The 15,426-nt window shown below is 43.9% G+C and overlaps 1 protein-coding gene across 1 annotated transcript; it reads right to left on the bottom strand.

Moving 5' to 3' along the window:
- Positions 1 to 433: 433 nt before the first annotated feature.
- Positions 434 to 15,099, bottom strand: EDNRB (endothelin receptor type B). Its single transcript, XM_074563404.1, has 8 exons — positions 14,835 to 15,099; positions 14,042 to 14,582; positions 5,247 to 5,359; positions 4,876 to 5,080; positions 4,375 to 4,524; positions 3,295 to 3,428; positions 2,634 to 2,742; positions 434 to 1,138 (listed from the first exon to the last, which is right to left on the bottom strand). The coding sequence occupies exons 2-8, from the start codon at positions 14,540 to 14,542 to the stop codon at positions 1,007 to 1,009; spliced, it is 1,344 nt and encodes a 447-aa protein (XP_074419505.1). The 5' UTR covers positions 14,543 to 14,582; positions 14,835 to 15,099; the 3' UTR covers positions 434 to 1,006.
- Positions 15,100 to 15,426: the final 327 nt, after the last annotated feature.

The raw sequence follows: 15,426 nt of genomic DNA, 5'->3' as shown, positions 1-15,426 counted from the left end.
TTCAAATTCTCCCTCTCTTTTCCTTGGTTACATTTTTTTCCACCTGCTATTTCTAAAGAATTTTGCCCCAAGACAGTATTTGGATTGCAAGAACAGTTGTAAATTGTCGCAGGTTCTTGAGTAAGAACCATCAGGCTCTTCAATGCCCACAGGTGACATGGGATGCAAACAATTTGTTTTCAGTTAAAAATAGCTGGTTTCCAATACTAGCCATTGTTAGTATAGTTCTAGGAGTATTAATTTTTGCTTTTGCTGTGTTTTTCTCTCCTCCGCTGTCATGAAACACGAATAACGTGGAAACAGGGAAATGGACCATACCCAAAGTCCTGCCAAATGCATTGAACACACAAAGTGGTTACAAAATGGTATCTATAGAGACCTTGGGAGGTTCCTTCTAACAATAACAGATAAAAATAATCATCAGAGTGATATGCACTTTTGACTTGACTGCATCCTTTAATATTTTCATTAGCTACCTCTACAACACCTCTGATAAAAATGCTACTTTTTTACATTTAAACTTCTATTACAAAGTACTTCATGTTTTATTTAAAAAAACCCCCACAATAGTGATGGTGGTTAATCTGCTTTATAAAAGATAATATATTGAGCTATATATAATAATGGCTTTGATCCAATTAATGTTATGTTATACTGCTTAGTAATTACTGTGATTTCAGTTCCTACAACTGTTATAGTGAATACAAATGATCGTTTAATGTACAGGAAGCAGGGATCATTTGGAAGTGCTGATTCAGAAGTATTCATTCAAGTGCTTGTTCCTTCTATGCTTTTCTTCATGTTCTGTAAATGACGATTTTATAAATGTCCATGATCTTGAATGTGGCACAGTTTTGGGGCAATTATTCTTATAATGTTCTTTTTTTTTTTGTGCAAACACAAAACTAGATTTTTCTAAACGTTACCATCTTGTTAAAAGTAATTGCCACTTCTACTTAAAAAGGCACCAGCATTAATGTAAAGGAATATACCTTTTATGCTTGTTTTATGAAGAGCTGTACTTGTTACTGGAGCGGAAATTGTCATATCCGTGATCATTAGCTTTGAACTTTAAACAGGACTGCCTTTCCTCCAGGGACAACAGATCTTTGGATTGGCACCAGCAACACAAGCATGACTGTTAAAATGAAAGGAATAACAAACATTATGCATCATTTTGGTTTGCACATGCGGCAAAACGCACTGAAACGCTGCCCTTCTTCAGTAAGAAGCGCCACGTGTGCAAGCTGCTATCTATTTTGGCATTAGAGCGCAAGGAAAGACGCAAAGTGAAGCTCTGCATTGCTGGAATGGCCCCTAAATTCTGGGATGCCCCATTAGCAACCAACCCAAGTGCTGGAGGGAAGGAAGAGTTATACCGACTTCATATATAATAACGGCCACAAACATACCGCTCCGAGTCTGGTCTGCAATTCTAAGTGCATCTCAAAATAAAATTAAGACTCCTTGTTGTCCTATCTCTGACATGTTTTTCTTGGGAAAAAACGTATGCACAGTAATCCATACTTTCTAAGCAAGATGCTATGATTTAGTTGATTTGGGGGGGGGAAGAGAAGTAAGTAGGACAATGATAAAAACCTACATACAGTTCAAACGTTCACCGGATGAACCGCAGACCTTTTGCTCAAGCTACTGACTGGCCTTTGGGTGCTGGATCCCTCACACCCACGCTCAGGGTGCTACAGATCGTTTTAGGTGCTCTCAGCTCCAGGGACTCTTTCAGGGAGCCGGCAATGTAGACAAGGAAGATGAGACTGACACTAAAGCACCCGCAACCTGTGCTGTCACAATTATGTGGGAAATACTCTTAATGCTGCTAGATGTAGAGCTGACTGGCTTCTGATGGAAAGACATAGCCAGTAAGGAATTTACAAAGCCAGGCAATAAGCCTGGCAGTGGCCAACAGTTAAATGCTCGGCAAGAAAATAAAAACCTAGGAATTTGTGGTAGGCAGTGTAAGAACCCTGATACAGCATCTGAACATGGCTAAGGGACCACAAAAAAAGCCCAAATCTGGACATTTTCTGAGCAGACAAGAAGGACTGATGGGCCTCAAATCCTGCGTGGAGAATTAGTGCCCAGGACTATTCACTCAAAACAAGGTGAAACGACGAACAGGCCTGCCTCATAAAATGTCGGCATTGGAAAGGGACGAGGGGATACTTGCACCTTCCGTCTTAGATTTAAGGTACTCTCTGCCTACTGATGTTAAGCCCTTGGCCAGGAGAGGGGGGCACCCAGGGTCAGCGCCCTCCCCGTCGGGTTGCAGAGGATATGGCTACGTGAACATCTGCAGCGCGGTCCCAGCCTGCTTTGTCAGGGCTCTCGAAGTGGCTGGTGGCCAGGTCCAGCCGGGAAGTGATGCAGCACTGATTAGCACGGTGCCGGGAGGGTTTATTGTACGCCCCTCTCTTTTGCTTTCTCTTTTTGTCCCCATGAATCCTTAACTCTATGTAGCTTCAGCAGGAGAGAGAGAGAACATCTGCCGTAACCCAATTAAAATGTAAAACAAAATGTAATGACCATTTAAAACACTTTGTGTGTGTTATGGAATTAATTTCACTGCTGACATCACCTTTTAACCAGAGGAGCAGCTCCCAGTAGTCTCTTACCTTAAAGCAGTTTTGGAATCTTTTGCTCACCAAATACAGAGCTATTGGATTGATGCAGGAATTCAGTGAAGCCATGTTAATTCCGATGTAGTCCATCACAAGAAAAAAGCTGTGTGAAAATTAAAGTTTAAGCAAGACACTTCTAATTTTAGCTGAAAAGGCTTACTAGAGGTTTACAGCTATGAAAATTGGACTCAGCTTCACTCAACCAGACTATTAAATGTAATACTAAAGGGGCTTATATCAACAGGATTAACTCATGGAGGTAACAATTGGGGTCAATAATAAAGTTTGCATCAGTAGACCATTCTCATGAAAGTAATTTCAGAAGATCCAACCATGGTAACTTGTGGGAGGAAATATTCATGAGGTTTTCCTCACAGATTTAATCCTCGCTGTTCTGTTGAAAGGGAAAAAGGGGACAGAAATTCCCTCTCCACCCACATAACGCCACAAGACGGTAGGAGATTCCGAAAAGGCATAAGGAGGACAAACAGGGGGATTCCTCATAATTTTCTGACTCTGCTACTGGAGGGAAACCAGAGTGTCCTGGATAAAGCTGCAGGGAGAACTTCAGATAGAGTAAGCTAGTCCATTAGAAAATCCAGCTACACTTATGAAGAACGTCAGCAGCAGCCCACAAGTATTTTTACAGTCTCACCTTAAAAGTTCGCATCTGTTGGGGTCCTTCTGATCATAAATAGTGAGTTTCAATATTCTGCTTAAGTGAAGTGGGAGCCAACACAAGGCAAAAACAAGTACCAGACAGAACACAGTTTTGGCCACCTCACGTCTCTGAAAAAGAAAATTGGACAGAGCAGTGTTATAGTTTCTGTCTCTCTCTTGACTGTTGCTGTCTTCTAACTTCCAAATATTTAATAAACAAAGTAAAACCCCTACCAAAATAGGAGTTAGGAGAACATAACAATATCTTATTTTCTTGGAATACATACTTAATCTTTTCCATTGTTTTGGATGTCTTGCATTAATTCTCTGTATCTCTAATTTTAAAAGGCATATGAGTAATAATATGAAAAATCAAGGACAGGAAAACAGTCATTTAAATTAAAATGAAGAACATATTCATCTCCCCAATCACTTTCAAATACCAGCTTGCTTTCAACTGCATTTTCCTGCGCTTTGATCTCAGGCCTTATTTTAAATGCCCCAGAGATTTCAATTACAGCTTTGTCAAGGTAAGAGGGAAGGAGCACAAATATACTTTATAGTACAAATGTACTTTAATTCTAGTGACGTATGATGTTTGTCTCTGGTGCACTACTAACTTGGAATGTATTTTGGAATGTGTTTTGTTCTCCTAACATATACTGCTAACCTCAGGACAGTTCTGCATGCAATTGATTCAAAGTAATTAACAATTTTACAGCACCAGCTTTCACATTACGACACGACTTCAGTTTTCATTACAAAATATCCACCTCCCATGATTGTAAAGAAGAAATAAAAGCTATAAATCCTGAAAGATTAACACCAAACAAGAAAAAAACAGTTTTATGATTGTCAGTTAAAATCTTAGGATAGATAGATAGATAGATAGATAGATAGATAGATAGATAGATAGATAGATGAGTTCATCAGCACCACTTCCAGGAAACTTCTCCTTACTAGTAATCTTGAAGTTGTCATATAAGAACACAATAATGATGTGTCAGTAAAGTCAGTAAAGGTATTACCGTCATTCTCTCTACAACCAGCAGAGCTATCAGGGATAAATTTTTACCTGTTTTAAGTGGTCGTTTAAAGCAATCTGCATGCCACTTTTCTTTCGTAACATCTCGCAGGTCATGAGAGTATAGAAAAATGCTGTGATAGCCAGTGGCAAACAGAAGTAAAAGCTAAACAGCCACCAGTCTTTAGCTTGCTTGTAAAACTGGAAGGAAAACAAAAATAAAAACATTGTTAGGAGTTGAATGTTGCGCATTTGGGGGAGGTATGCTATAACTAATTGGTCGATCTGTCCTGGAAAGCATTTCTATAAGGCGTACATTACAGATGAGAAAATAGGACAAGACAGTAATATGCCCGAAGCTCACATAAAGACAAAAGTTTCTGAATGTTCTTCTTCTAACCAATATACTTCATAAATTTGTCAGTATTTCATTTGAACATTATATTCACCTACATTTGACATACACTTGTGCACATTACAATCCACACAACACTGAGAAGATTCGAGGACCTGTTCTGGAGAGCTGTGATTTTATAAACGTCAGCGTCTTACCATCATAAAGGATGTTTTCTGCGTGGGGTGAAGCAGGCAGATTCTAAGATCCTTTCCTTTGTACTCCATCGTAATCATGTCAAATGCGATAGCTTCTGGAACAGCCAGTATCACCGATACAACCCAGATCAGTACAATTTCAACAGCAGTCCACTTCGGCACTCCGATTCCTTTAATGCGACTCCAAGAAGCAACTGCTCGGTACCTGAAGCAACAGCACACATTTGCAGAATAAAGATACGAGAAAATCCACCTGGTTTAACTGGCTTAAACTCAGCTTATTCATATTATATCAGCTGAGTGGAAAGGTGAGTTTGAGCCAATGCCTATATTTAAAAGAAATTAGAAGAAAAAGAATAAATGGGTCTCACCTGTCTATACTGAGGGCACACAAACTCAACACTGTGATGCCCACTGATGCCTTTTGAATGAAGGGTACTAATTTGCACATTTCGACACCAAAAGGCCAGTCCTCTGCAAGCAGCTATGAAAAGAAAACAATTAGAAATCAACAATTTTTAAAAAAATAATTCCTACAGATGCAGCATAGGCTTTTCTCTTATTTTTTTTTCTCCTACCATGTAAAACTTAGTCAGAACCTTTTCAGAAGGGAGTCTCCAAGGTGTGTGCCCTAAAAACTAGGCAGTAGCTTCACAGCCACTCCCTGGCTGGGCAAGGATATGCATAAAGGCTCAGACCCGACTTCTTAAGCCCTGCAAACTCCATTCATTTTGCTTCTAACTTCACCACCCCAGTGTTTATGGTGAAAAATGACTGAGCAGGTGAGGACTTCTCTTTTGATTGGTTTTATCCATCTTGAGCATTCATTGTTTTTCTTCTAAGTTCCAAGTAACTCTCCATTTACTAGAAATACAGAGAATTACTTGAGGCTCATTAGAACAGGGACAAAGCTAACACGCGCACAGCTGGGGTAGGGTTTATTTGAAGCTTGGTGCCTAGGTTCCATCAGCCAAGAAGTCAGGCAACACTGGAGAGCAATGTATCCCACAGTTTTTAGCTAACAATCTGATAATGAAGGATGGGACACACTGGACACTGTAAGCGCTATGGAATAGAGAAAACAGCCCAATGAATTTTAGATTGGTTCAATTGCACTTTGGGTCACACACATCAATGGAAATCTTTTGTCACATCCTCAGCGGTACATTTTAGCTGATTTAGGGGACAAGTGTTACTGGACGCGGGAAGCACCTTCCTCACAGCTGATGCTATTAACTGTTCGCCTGTAGCTTCAGTTTAGAAACATTTAATCTTTGTACTCTCCTGTGAGCTGCTCTAATGGCTCAGATACACCCCAGCAGCGGCCAAATCTTCCAGTTCCTCATAAAAACAAGACTCTTCAGAACAGACGTTATGCCAAGAAATAGTTGCAACCATTATATACAAAAGTAAACTTTCAGAGTTTCTGTAATCAGTTACATTATCTAAGCCCATCTCTGTTTTTCGTAGCTTTCTTCAAATGAGGCCTTTTGGATCTGTTGCAGACAGAGGGCTACAAAATGGAAAAGGAGAGGAAAGAAGGACGCTAACCACCCAAAAGAGAGTGAAAAATCTTTCCCTTGGCTCAGGTGTTCTCAAATGTCATTTCACAGGGATGTAAGAAAAGAATAGATCATCATGTATAGACCCTGCCGGAGTCCAAAGTGGTTGAAGATAGCCACAGAGCTGTCTGCTCATGTTGGTTTGGTTCAGCAAAGTCTTTAAGCACATGTATCTGTGCATCTAAGGATAAACAGTTACATGGTCCACAACAATTTTTGAAAAGCCCTGATATAATTTAAGTATAATTTTATTTTAACACAAAGGAAGTTATGTACATTTCATGACCATGTGCTTTAGGAAATCCCTAAGAAGTGCCCACCAGTATTTTCAGACACCAGAATACCTTCAAAAATCTGTTTTAGTCCTGTGCTGAAATGGGATCTCTATAAGGACAGCAACAGGAAAACTGTAATATGGTCCAGCTATGATCTCCTCCTTCAATGATCTGCTTAAGTAAGACAAAGGGTATAATGCTTCTGCAGAAATGAAGCAGAAAAAGAAATTCTAAGGATTTATGTTTCTTAGGAATTTTATGGAATGTAAATAAAGCAGAGGAAGTAAGGATGAGGTTGTAATAACCAGAGTGTCTTTTGCTCATGTGATGTGGGAAACTAACTCAGTCTGTAATTAAAGTATTTTCAGTAAAGCCTCCCCCTGAGACTTCTTTTGAATTGCTGTAAGGGGGTGATAGTAAGAAACTACTATTCAAATTGCAATGTGAATAATTACAGGTGTTCTAAATGTACACTCTACAGAATCAAATGACACCAGGACTAATTTAATTAATATCAATCAGGCAGTGATCAGGCCTACCACACCTAGTTGCTACAGAAATCAAGGACTGGGTAGCAAGTACATTGCATACATTTTATAGTATCTATTGTATATAGTACATGTGTATATATTAAACCAGAAATGACTCATTTAAAAAGCACTTCAAATTAATCTTTTTTTCCTTTGTTGAACTAAAACTCAGAACTTCGATGGAATTTCTGTTGGCAGATTCCGCTGAAGACTTACCGCTACAACTAGCTGGTGTACGTGCAAGACGCTCCCCGTCTCTCTTCACTAAAATCGCAACCTCTCAGCCGCACACAAGAAATTTCCCTGAACTAATGCTTATCTCACAGGTGCAGACAGTCACACCTGTGCTCCTAGCTGACTGGACTTGAGCCAGCTCCAGTTTGGGAGCCATAGGGCTGGATTATAATGGGGCTGCACGCGAGCGAATGCAGCCTACGGGGAGGAGGGGTGCATTAGCTTGGGCTTAGCATAACATCAAAATATTACTTGCATTCAGCCAGCTTAAATCGGGGGCAGGATGGACACACAGCTGTCTGCGCCGTGTTGGAAAAACATGTCCTTTATCTCTTGCAGCTGATGCGTTGTGAAATTTGAGCATTTTAATGCATGAGTCATAGGTTTCTCTATCATGGTGTTGCTAGAGCTTAATGGTATGCTTTGCAGCAAAAGTGTGAAAACACAAAGAAAGTAAAAGTAGAATATTTTAATTGCTGAACTATGCTTCTTTGTTGTTTCTGTTTGTCCTCTGTGTTGCCATCACCTCAAAACACTGCCTTAAAGTACGGTGAAAATCCATTGTAAAATATTCAGGAGCATCGCGTTTGTAGACAAGAGCAATGATTATTCTTAGTGAAGTATAGATGTAGTCTCATGCAATTTTTTAAGAGTAAAACGATTTTCTTGTGATTCATAATAGGGTGTCTGTACAAAGAGTGCTATTTTACAAATGATAAACGACTAAGAGTCATGAGATGCTGCCAAGTGGCAGCAAAGAGAAAAATAATGTTGCATTTTCGGCAGTAAAATGCCAAGAAGTCTACCACTGGCTGTATTCCGAGTGACCTTTTCCAATGTTTTATAGTCACTTATTCTACATGGGCAAAGTTTTAACTGCTAAGCCACAGAAACGTGTTGAAGGTGAAATGAAATAGAACGAAAGGAAAGGGAACATGGTGCAGAATGAAATGAAATCATACTTAATACATACCAACACACCCGAGTCGATGGTTGGACTCGGTGATCTGAAAGGTCCCTTCCAACCTAGACGATTCTGTGACTCTGTGATGCAGTCCTAGCCAAGACTTCCTTAGACCAGGCACAGATCTGAGCCTAAACTGATGTGAAAGCTGCACAGCTACGAAAGTAGCCCCAAGAGATGTTGTGACTCAGAGACACACCTGTGAATTGCAGTTCCTGGCCCTGCTTCCTCTTGGTTGTGTAGGAACAGAAAGACCTTCGCAATTTGCTGCTAGAACACGCCAGCATGCCGAGCACGATACGCCGCTCTCCGTGGCTCAGCTGCCGCGGCCACCAGCCAGAAGGCCGATGCCACGGCTCCAACCCACTACTGTTGACTTTCTGCAGCCGGGCAGGCACAAAAAAGTGGCAAAGTGCGTGATTTTTTACATCGAGGTTACATTGCAGGTGGGAATGCAGAGCAGGAATTCGTTTTTCCTCCTCGCTGTGCGTTCACTCACAGCAAGTCTAGTTCACAGGATGACGGGGCTTGATTTTCCATCATTACGAACTGCACAACTGTACGCCCAATTCACAAGCACCATTTTTTCAATATATCTGTGGAATAACTAGCAGATTTTCACCTGGTACTTTCGAGACAGGGGGGTTACACAGCTAAAGTTTTTTTCAGGGTTTCATAGGAACAAGCGTTTTTTCAAAACAGGAAATTCGCCCAGGAAATTAAGCTTATGCTGAGGGATAAGTCAGACAACATTACAAAACTTATTAATACTTAACAATAATTATGAGGTCAGGGTGGGGATCTTCCCTCTAGACAAGAAAATACAATTCCCTCTTCCTAGTTCAGAATGTTTTGCTGATCTATCCAATAAACAGCGTAAATCTTAATGAGGCACACAATTAGTCTCTTTTCCTGTGTCTTTATTAGTAACTTCTGCTTAGAAAGCATCATTTAAAAAAAAAATACTGAATTAAGATGAAGTAATATCATACAGACTTCTTGGACATGACAGAAACCTCTTAGTGTCTTGTCAAAGTGAAAGGCTTCTGCAATCTCACAGTCCCAGGGAAAGGACTGCGTCAAAATTAGCTCTTAAGAAAGCCGTGCTGCTGTCAGAGGGGGAAGCATGAACACAAGCCAGAAGAAAAAAAAAATTAAATGAGAGGATGAAAACTTGTTTTGAAATTTGTCACATGCACCTTTTGAGTGAATGTATGCATAATAAATGTATATACATAACGAAAAAAAAGTACTCTAAATTTACAAATCTACACTGACCTCACCTAAAATATTTCAGTTTGGAGATCCATTGTGAAAACTCTGTATGTATATCTTCAACAACATCCAGTCATTTCCAGTACCCCACATATTGAACTTCAGAGTAGATTGTTCCCGTCTAACAAAACTACCCCTCCATTGCCTGTGGAGTCTAGACAGGTTCCTCCACTGGACAATTCAGATCCTTAAGTGCCTATAAGGTGCGTGCATTTGCTGATCATAAAGGGTTCCTAAGCAAAATAGACTTCTAGCTTAATATGGTCAGAGATCAATAAACGTTGCGTAAGGAACACTGAAATGAACTCCGCAAGACCTTAAATATGTGGTTCAGATGTTGAAAGAAAGGAAATAATGCATTTCTCCCAATAAAATGGCTGTTACATTTAACATCAGAAGGACCAGTGGCCACGAGATGTAATGTGGAATAGTAACGTTTTCTAAAGATGAGCACCTTGACTTTTTTGGAAAGCTAGGAAAAGATTGGCTTTGTCATAGAATCATAGAACGGTTCGGGTTAGAAAGGACCTTAAAGAGCATCTAGTTCCAACCCCCCTGCCATGGCCAGGGACATCTCCCGGATTGCCCAAAGCCCCATCCAGCCTGGCCTTGAACACTTCCAGGGATGGGGCAGCCACAACTGCTCTGGGCAACCTGTTCTAATGTCTCACCACCCTCATAGCACAAGAGTTAGTAAGGTCATCAACAAAGACATTTCCATGGAAATCCTGCCTTTTTTAGAGCACAGCTGGATTAACAAAGGGGCCGGTTTGCATCTGCATGCGATACGCAGTCCCTAATCTGGTCTTTCTTGTATTTCCACTGCTTGATAATACTACATAATGTTAACTATATTTTTAATATAATCCTTAAAATACATAACTGAAAAAAAAATCATTGCCTACAAAGCTGACTTTGGCCTTTGATCATTGGCTTGGATAAAGACCAGGTTTTGTTGTTCCCTGGAAATTTTTCTCTGCTTGTCCATTGTGCTGAGATAAAGCAACCTGTGACAGTATTTCCAAGCAGATGTTCTTCCTCAGTCATTTCTGTCATAGCAAATTGATAGTCAGAGTTCAGAATGTGCAAAGGATAAGTTGTTCCCTGTTAAAAATCCATTGGAACATGAAAATAAATTGGATTTAATGTAAGAGAATAGAAATTACACAATGTTGTCTATATATCAGCAGAGAATATATCAGAAGAGAAAGCATGTTATTATATTATTTGATTATGACTTTTTAAAATCTCTGTTCCTATCTCATTACACATATATGCATGAGAGGCAGAGTTAATGTTAAGTTTGGAGTTTCCAATCCTGATATTGTTTTGGTGTCTTACACGTGGGAGTTGCCGACTTTATCGATTTGGGAAACTGAGCAAAAGCCTTCCAGAACTGCAGACCTGTACAGTGTGTACAAGCTGCCGCTGTCTTGTTTTCCAAAGATTAAGTGCAGAAGAGGACATAAAAAGCTCACTGACCACTAAACTCTATCCTTCTGCTCCTTATGTTCACACTTTTAATTGCTGTTTGGGGGCCTCAAATTAATGAAGACGCTCTTACTTAGGTCTGTTCAGTGAAGCAGTTGACCGGGCATAGGACCACCTTCACATCCGATTAGTAGCACTTTCGCAAAGAATCTACACTGCCACAACATTACTTACTGCGGAGTGATTGACTTTTCTCTACTCCCCGTTCTGCAGTTCTGGGGGTTCAGCCAAAGCCAGATCGTTTACCAGGACCCCAAAACCGAAATGGTCTTCCAGGTTCCGCATGTTGGAACTGAACGCTCCTCAAGCCCCCATTTCATACCCAGTTTCCTGACTGTGTGACAGATTCCTGTACTTGCCCTTTTCTACTGAGCATATGGATTGATATTCAGATCTATCAAGTGCAGTGGACTAATTAACATCTTACACATTGGACTGCGTTTGCCTCACAATCTAGATAACACCTGCTTTTCTTTAGATACCCTCAATTTAAGAGATGTAAATTTTCGTTTCTGTATTTTTTCAGCTACTTACGTACACACTTAAATAGTCACAGGGGACATCTTTTGCAGTTATCGCTTTTAACAATAAAATGCTGCTCGTAGCGTGAATTCCGAGTTCTCTTGGATGAGTCTGTCTGGAAAGCGTTCACAGACACTTTCACACTTTCCACTACAAGTGTTGTTGAGTAAACTGCTGGCACTTTATTAACATGAAAAATTCTCTCACGTTCTTTTTTTTTTTTTTTTCATGCGGCTGTCTAACTGAGGATCTGGTAGCAATTCTGAAGCTCGGTTTCATCAATTGATTCAAATTGCATGTTACAACTGCTAAATATACTTGATTTACAAACCAAGCCTTTGCTAGCCATTGGTTTTCCCCATACAGCCAGTGATTACAGCCAGCTTCCGATTGCATTACTGTATTCTCCCTCATTAAACTGCTCTGCGGGTAGAATTAAATGGGATGTAGGGCTGATAAAAAGTTATCATCAACTCAAACCACACTCAAGCTCTTACTTTTGATTAAATAAATAAAATATCTAAGATTTGCTTTGGTTTTGTTTGTTTTTTTTTTTTTTTTTAAACTTACATCCATTCAAAAGTCCGGTTTGAAAACAGCAAATATTTCACTATTGCAAGGGACAATATAATTTTATTATGGGCTCTTCATTAAGATGAGTAGCAGCGTGGGAAATTTAGCACCTGAGAGCTATTGCTCAGCTCCCAGCATTACCAACAGCATAATAAAAATCTTGGGACTTGCAGCTGGTAGAATATTTATCTGTTTGCAGTCTGACCATTTATTCCTCCCGCTCCAACCTACTCATAATGATATACTTGATGACATTCAATCAAGATAAGGACTGTGGTATATTATCGCATATTATCATCTATTCTATTTTGAAATAGTGTCATTGAGATTGCAAAGTCTTGTACTGAGCAGCTGTTATTGATTTTATCTCTTTGATTTTTCTCAGAACAGATAAAAAGACCTTGTTGATCAGTAACTTTTTTTTTTTTTACAAAAATACCGTTTTTTCAAAGCAACTTAAAGGTATTTTGTTTCATAAATTCCGCTCTCACTCAGAAGAGTACACACCTCTAACAAGAGTAAATGTACAGTATGGAAAATACTGAAACTCCAAATCGAAGAACTCTCGTGTAATCCAAATTATCTGGCTCATGAATTTAACACAGTTAGGATGTCCCCTGCTTTGTAATACTTCAAAGCTTTAAAAGGACAAAGATACAGGATTCTCCTATTTCAGCAGCTTCTGGGAGTAATCACTATGGATAAAGCAGACTAAATTCAAAACCTGTCCCTTCAAGGTGGTTTTACAAAGCTAAAAGTAAAAAACCCCAGAGTTTACGAACACGCGTATGAAGTGAGGAGAAGGAATAGCTGAAGGCTCTCGTGTTCACTTTGCAAAGTAACTGATGGGTGCTCAGGGACCCAGGCTGCAAAGTCAAGGCAGAAGGTGCCTTGTTGTTTCCAGCATCCCTCCCAAGAGTGCCGACCGTAACTAGAGCCTGGATTCCACTGCCCAACGAATTCCTAAGGATACAGCGCAAGCTGGGTAGAGGAGACAGAAGTTGCAATCCTTCCGTGGCAAGTCTTATCAAGTCAAAGAGCAGCGTAAAGAAGGTGCAAGAGCAGCAGGTGTGGCTCACTCCCCCTCGGCTGCCCATGCTGCAACACTGGCGAAAGGGTTCGCGGCTCGGGAGAGCATCACTCCTCACAACCGCGCCAGGCGTAAACCTAATACGAATCGCTCAGCTTGAACGAGACTCGTTCCCCCTGCAAAAAGCCCCTATGCCACCAGCGACTGTACTGACCCATGTGACATCCCTGACTAAATCTGCCCCACTTGAGCGGGAGGGACCGAGTGGTACCCACAGCACAAGGGTCTTCTGTGCCCCCTCCTCCGTTTCTTGGGGGAAAGGAGCGAAGCGACAAATCCATTGCGCGTTTATCTATTACATTTATTTCCTTTATCCCTGAGACAGCACCTGTTTCCAGGTGACTTTCAGAGCCTGGCCACTTCTAGCCGGTCATCTCTACCCCATTCACAGCCCGGACCACTGAGAGGGTTAGCACTGGGGCACAGAGGGGATGCCATTTGGGACAACAGCTGACCAGAACACCACTCTCCGGCAGGTTTTTGACATAAGGTCTAGCCCCTGGGTGTCCCCCAGACAGAAATGGGGTGCGTTACACCCCCCACCCCCACCCCCCTCCAGCACCCGCGGCTGTGCCGGGTATCTGCCGGGGGCCGGCGGGGAGCCCCGAGGAGTGGGAACCTCCATGACCCATCCCCGGCTCCCCCCTCACCTTGTAGACGTTGATGGGGATGTCGATGATGATGTGAAGCAGGTCGCCCAGGGCCAGGCTGGCGATGAGGATGTTGGGGCCGTTCCTCATGCACTTGTTCTTGTAGATGATCCGCAGCAGCGTGGAGTTGCCGATGATGCCCAGGACGAAAACCAGGCAGGACACCACCGTGTTGATGTACTTGAAAGTCTCCTTGATCTCCGGCTGCCCCGTGCACATGGGGGGCGAAGCCGAGCGCGGCCGCCCGCCGGCCGCCCCCCCGCCTCCCTTGGGCAGCGCTGCCGGGCGGGAGGCGTTGGGCTCGGACCCCCGCAGCCCCTGGGTCCCGGCCGTCGCGGGGACGGCGTCGGCCGCCGCCGGCGGGCTCTGCTTGCCCGGAGCCGGAGGGTTCTGCCTGCCCGGCCCCGGCGGGCGCAGGGAGCCGTCGCCCTCGGCAGCGACGCGGCAGCTGAGGAGCAGGAGGAGGAGGGCGGGCAGCCGCCACCGTCGGGCGGCGGGCATGGCTTTGCGGCACGGCCGATCCCCCGCCGTCAGCGCCGACCTGCGCGGAGAGAGGGGACAGGCCGTCAACGGCGGGGACGGACACTGAGCCTCGCCGGTCGCCGCCATCGCTCCCGCCGCCCCGGGGACGGAGCCGGGGCGCTGCCCGCCGCCGGATGGGGACGGGCGGCAATGCCGGCGGTGAAGCCGGCAGAGCAGCGCCGGGATGAAAACCTGCCCGGCGGGCTCGGGGCGAGAAATCCCCTCCGGCCGGAGCTGCTCGGCTCTGTCCCCCCGCTCCTCTCCCCCTCACCGAGCCGAGCCGAGCGGAGCCGAGACGATCCTCCCCGCCCGCCGCCTGCGGGGCTCTGCCTTGCCAAGCGAGGGAAACGCGCTCCGCCGGTTGTCGGGCTCGGCGTCCCGGCTGGCTGTCCCCTCCCGGGGCCGGCTGCCGCCCTGGCTGTCCCCTCCCGGGGCCGGCTGCCGCCTCTCGCCGGCGATGGGCGCCCCGGGGGCCGCGGAGGCGGGGAGGGACGAGCGGTGGCGGCGGGACACGGCGGCCGTCAGCCGCGCACCGAACCCCCCCGGTGGCTAAAGCCGCGCCAGCGGGGCAGGGCCCCCCCCCTTTTCTAAAAAATTCAAGCGCATCTGGCCCATCAGTCACGGCCAGACCCCACCCGCGCCCTCCTCCCCACACGCCCCCCCCCCCCCCCAGCCCAGCCCCTCCGCCCGTCGGTCCTGCCCTGCCTCCCTCCAGCCGCTCTCGGGGGTGTCCCCCCCACCCACCGCCCCCGGCCGCCAAGTGCTCGGTACCTCGGGTCCTAGCGGGCGACCTGCCCCTTTTGCAGCCCGCCCGTCTCGTCTTGGACTTAGGGGCAGCCTAAAGCAGAAGTGATTTTGCGGGT

The sequence above is a fragment of the Larus michahellis genome, chromosome 1 (genome assembly GCF_964199755.1).
Source record: "Larus michahellis chromosome 1, bLarMic1.1, whole genome shotgun sequence".
Classification (NCBI taxonomy): Eukaryota; Metazoa; Chordata; class Aves; order Charadriiformes; family Laridae; genus Larus; species Larus michahellis.
This window is presented reverse-complemented; position numbering and strand designations above follow the sequence as displayed.

What these genes read in the sequence shown, in the direction of transcription:
- EDNRB (XM_074563404.1), bottom strand. Translation starts at nt 14,542, where the DNA reads ATGCCCGCCGCCCGACGGTGGCGGCTGCCCGCCCTCCTCCTCCTGCTC. An exon ending in TGTGCCCTCAGTATAGACAG is followed by an intron (nt 5,081 to 5,246) that starts GTGAGACCCATT and finishes CTGTTGCTTCAG; the next exon opens with GTACCGAGCAGTTGCTTCTT. An exon ending in GATTCCAAAACTGCTTTAAG is followed by an intron (nt 1,139 to 2,633) that starts GTAAGAGACTAC and finishes TCATTTTAACAG; the next exon opens with TCATGCTTGTGTTGCTGGTG.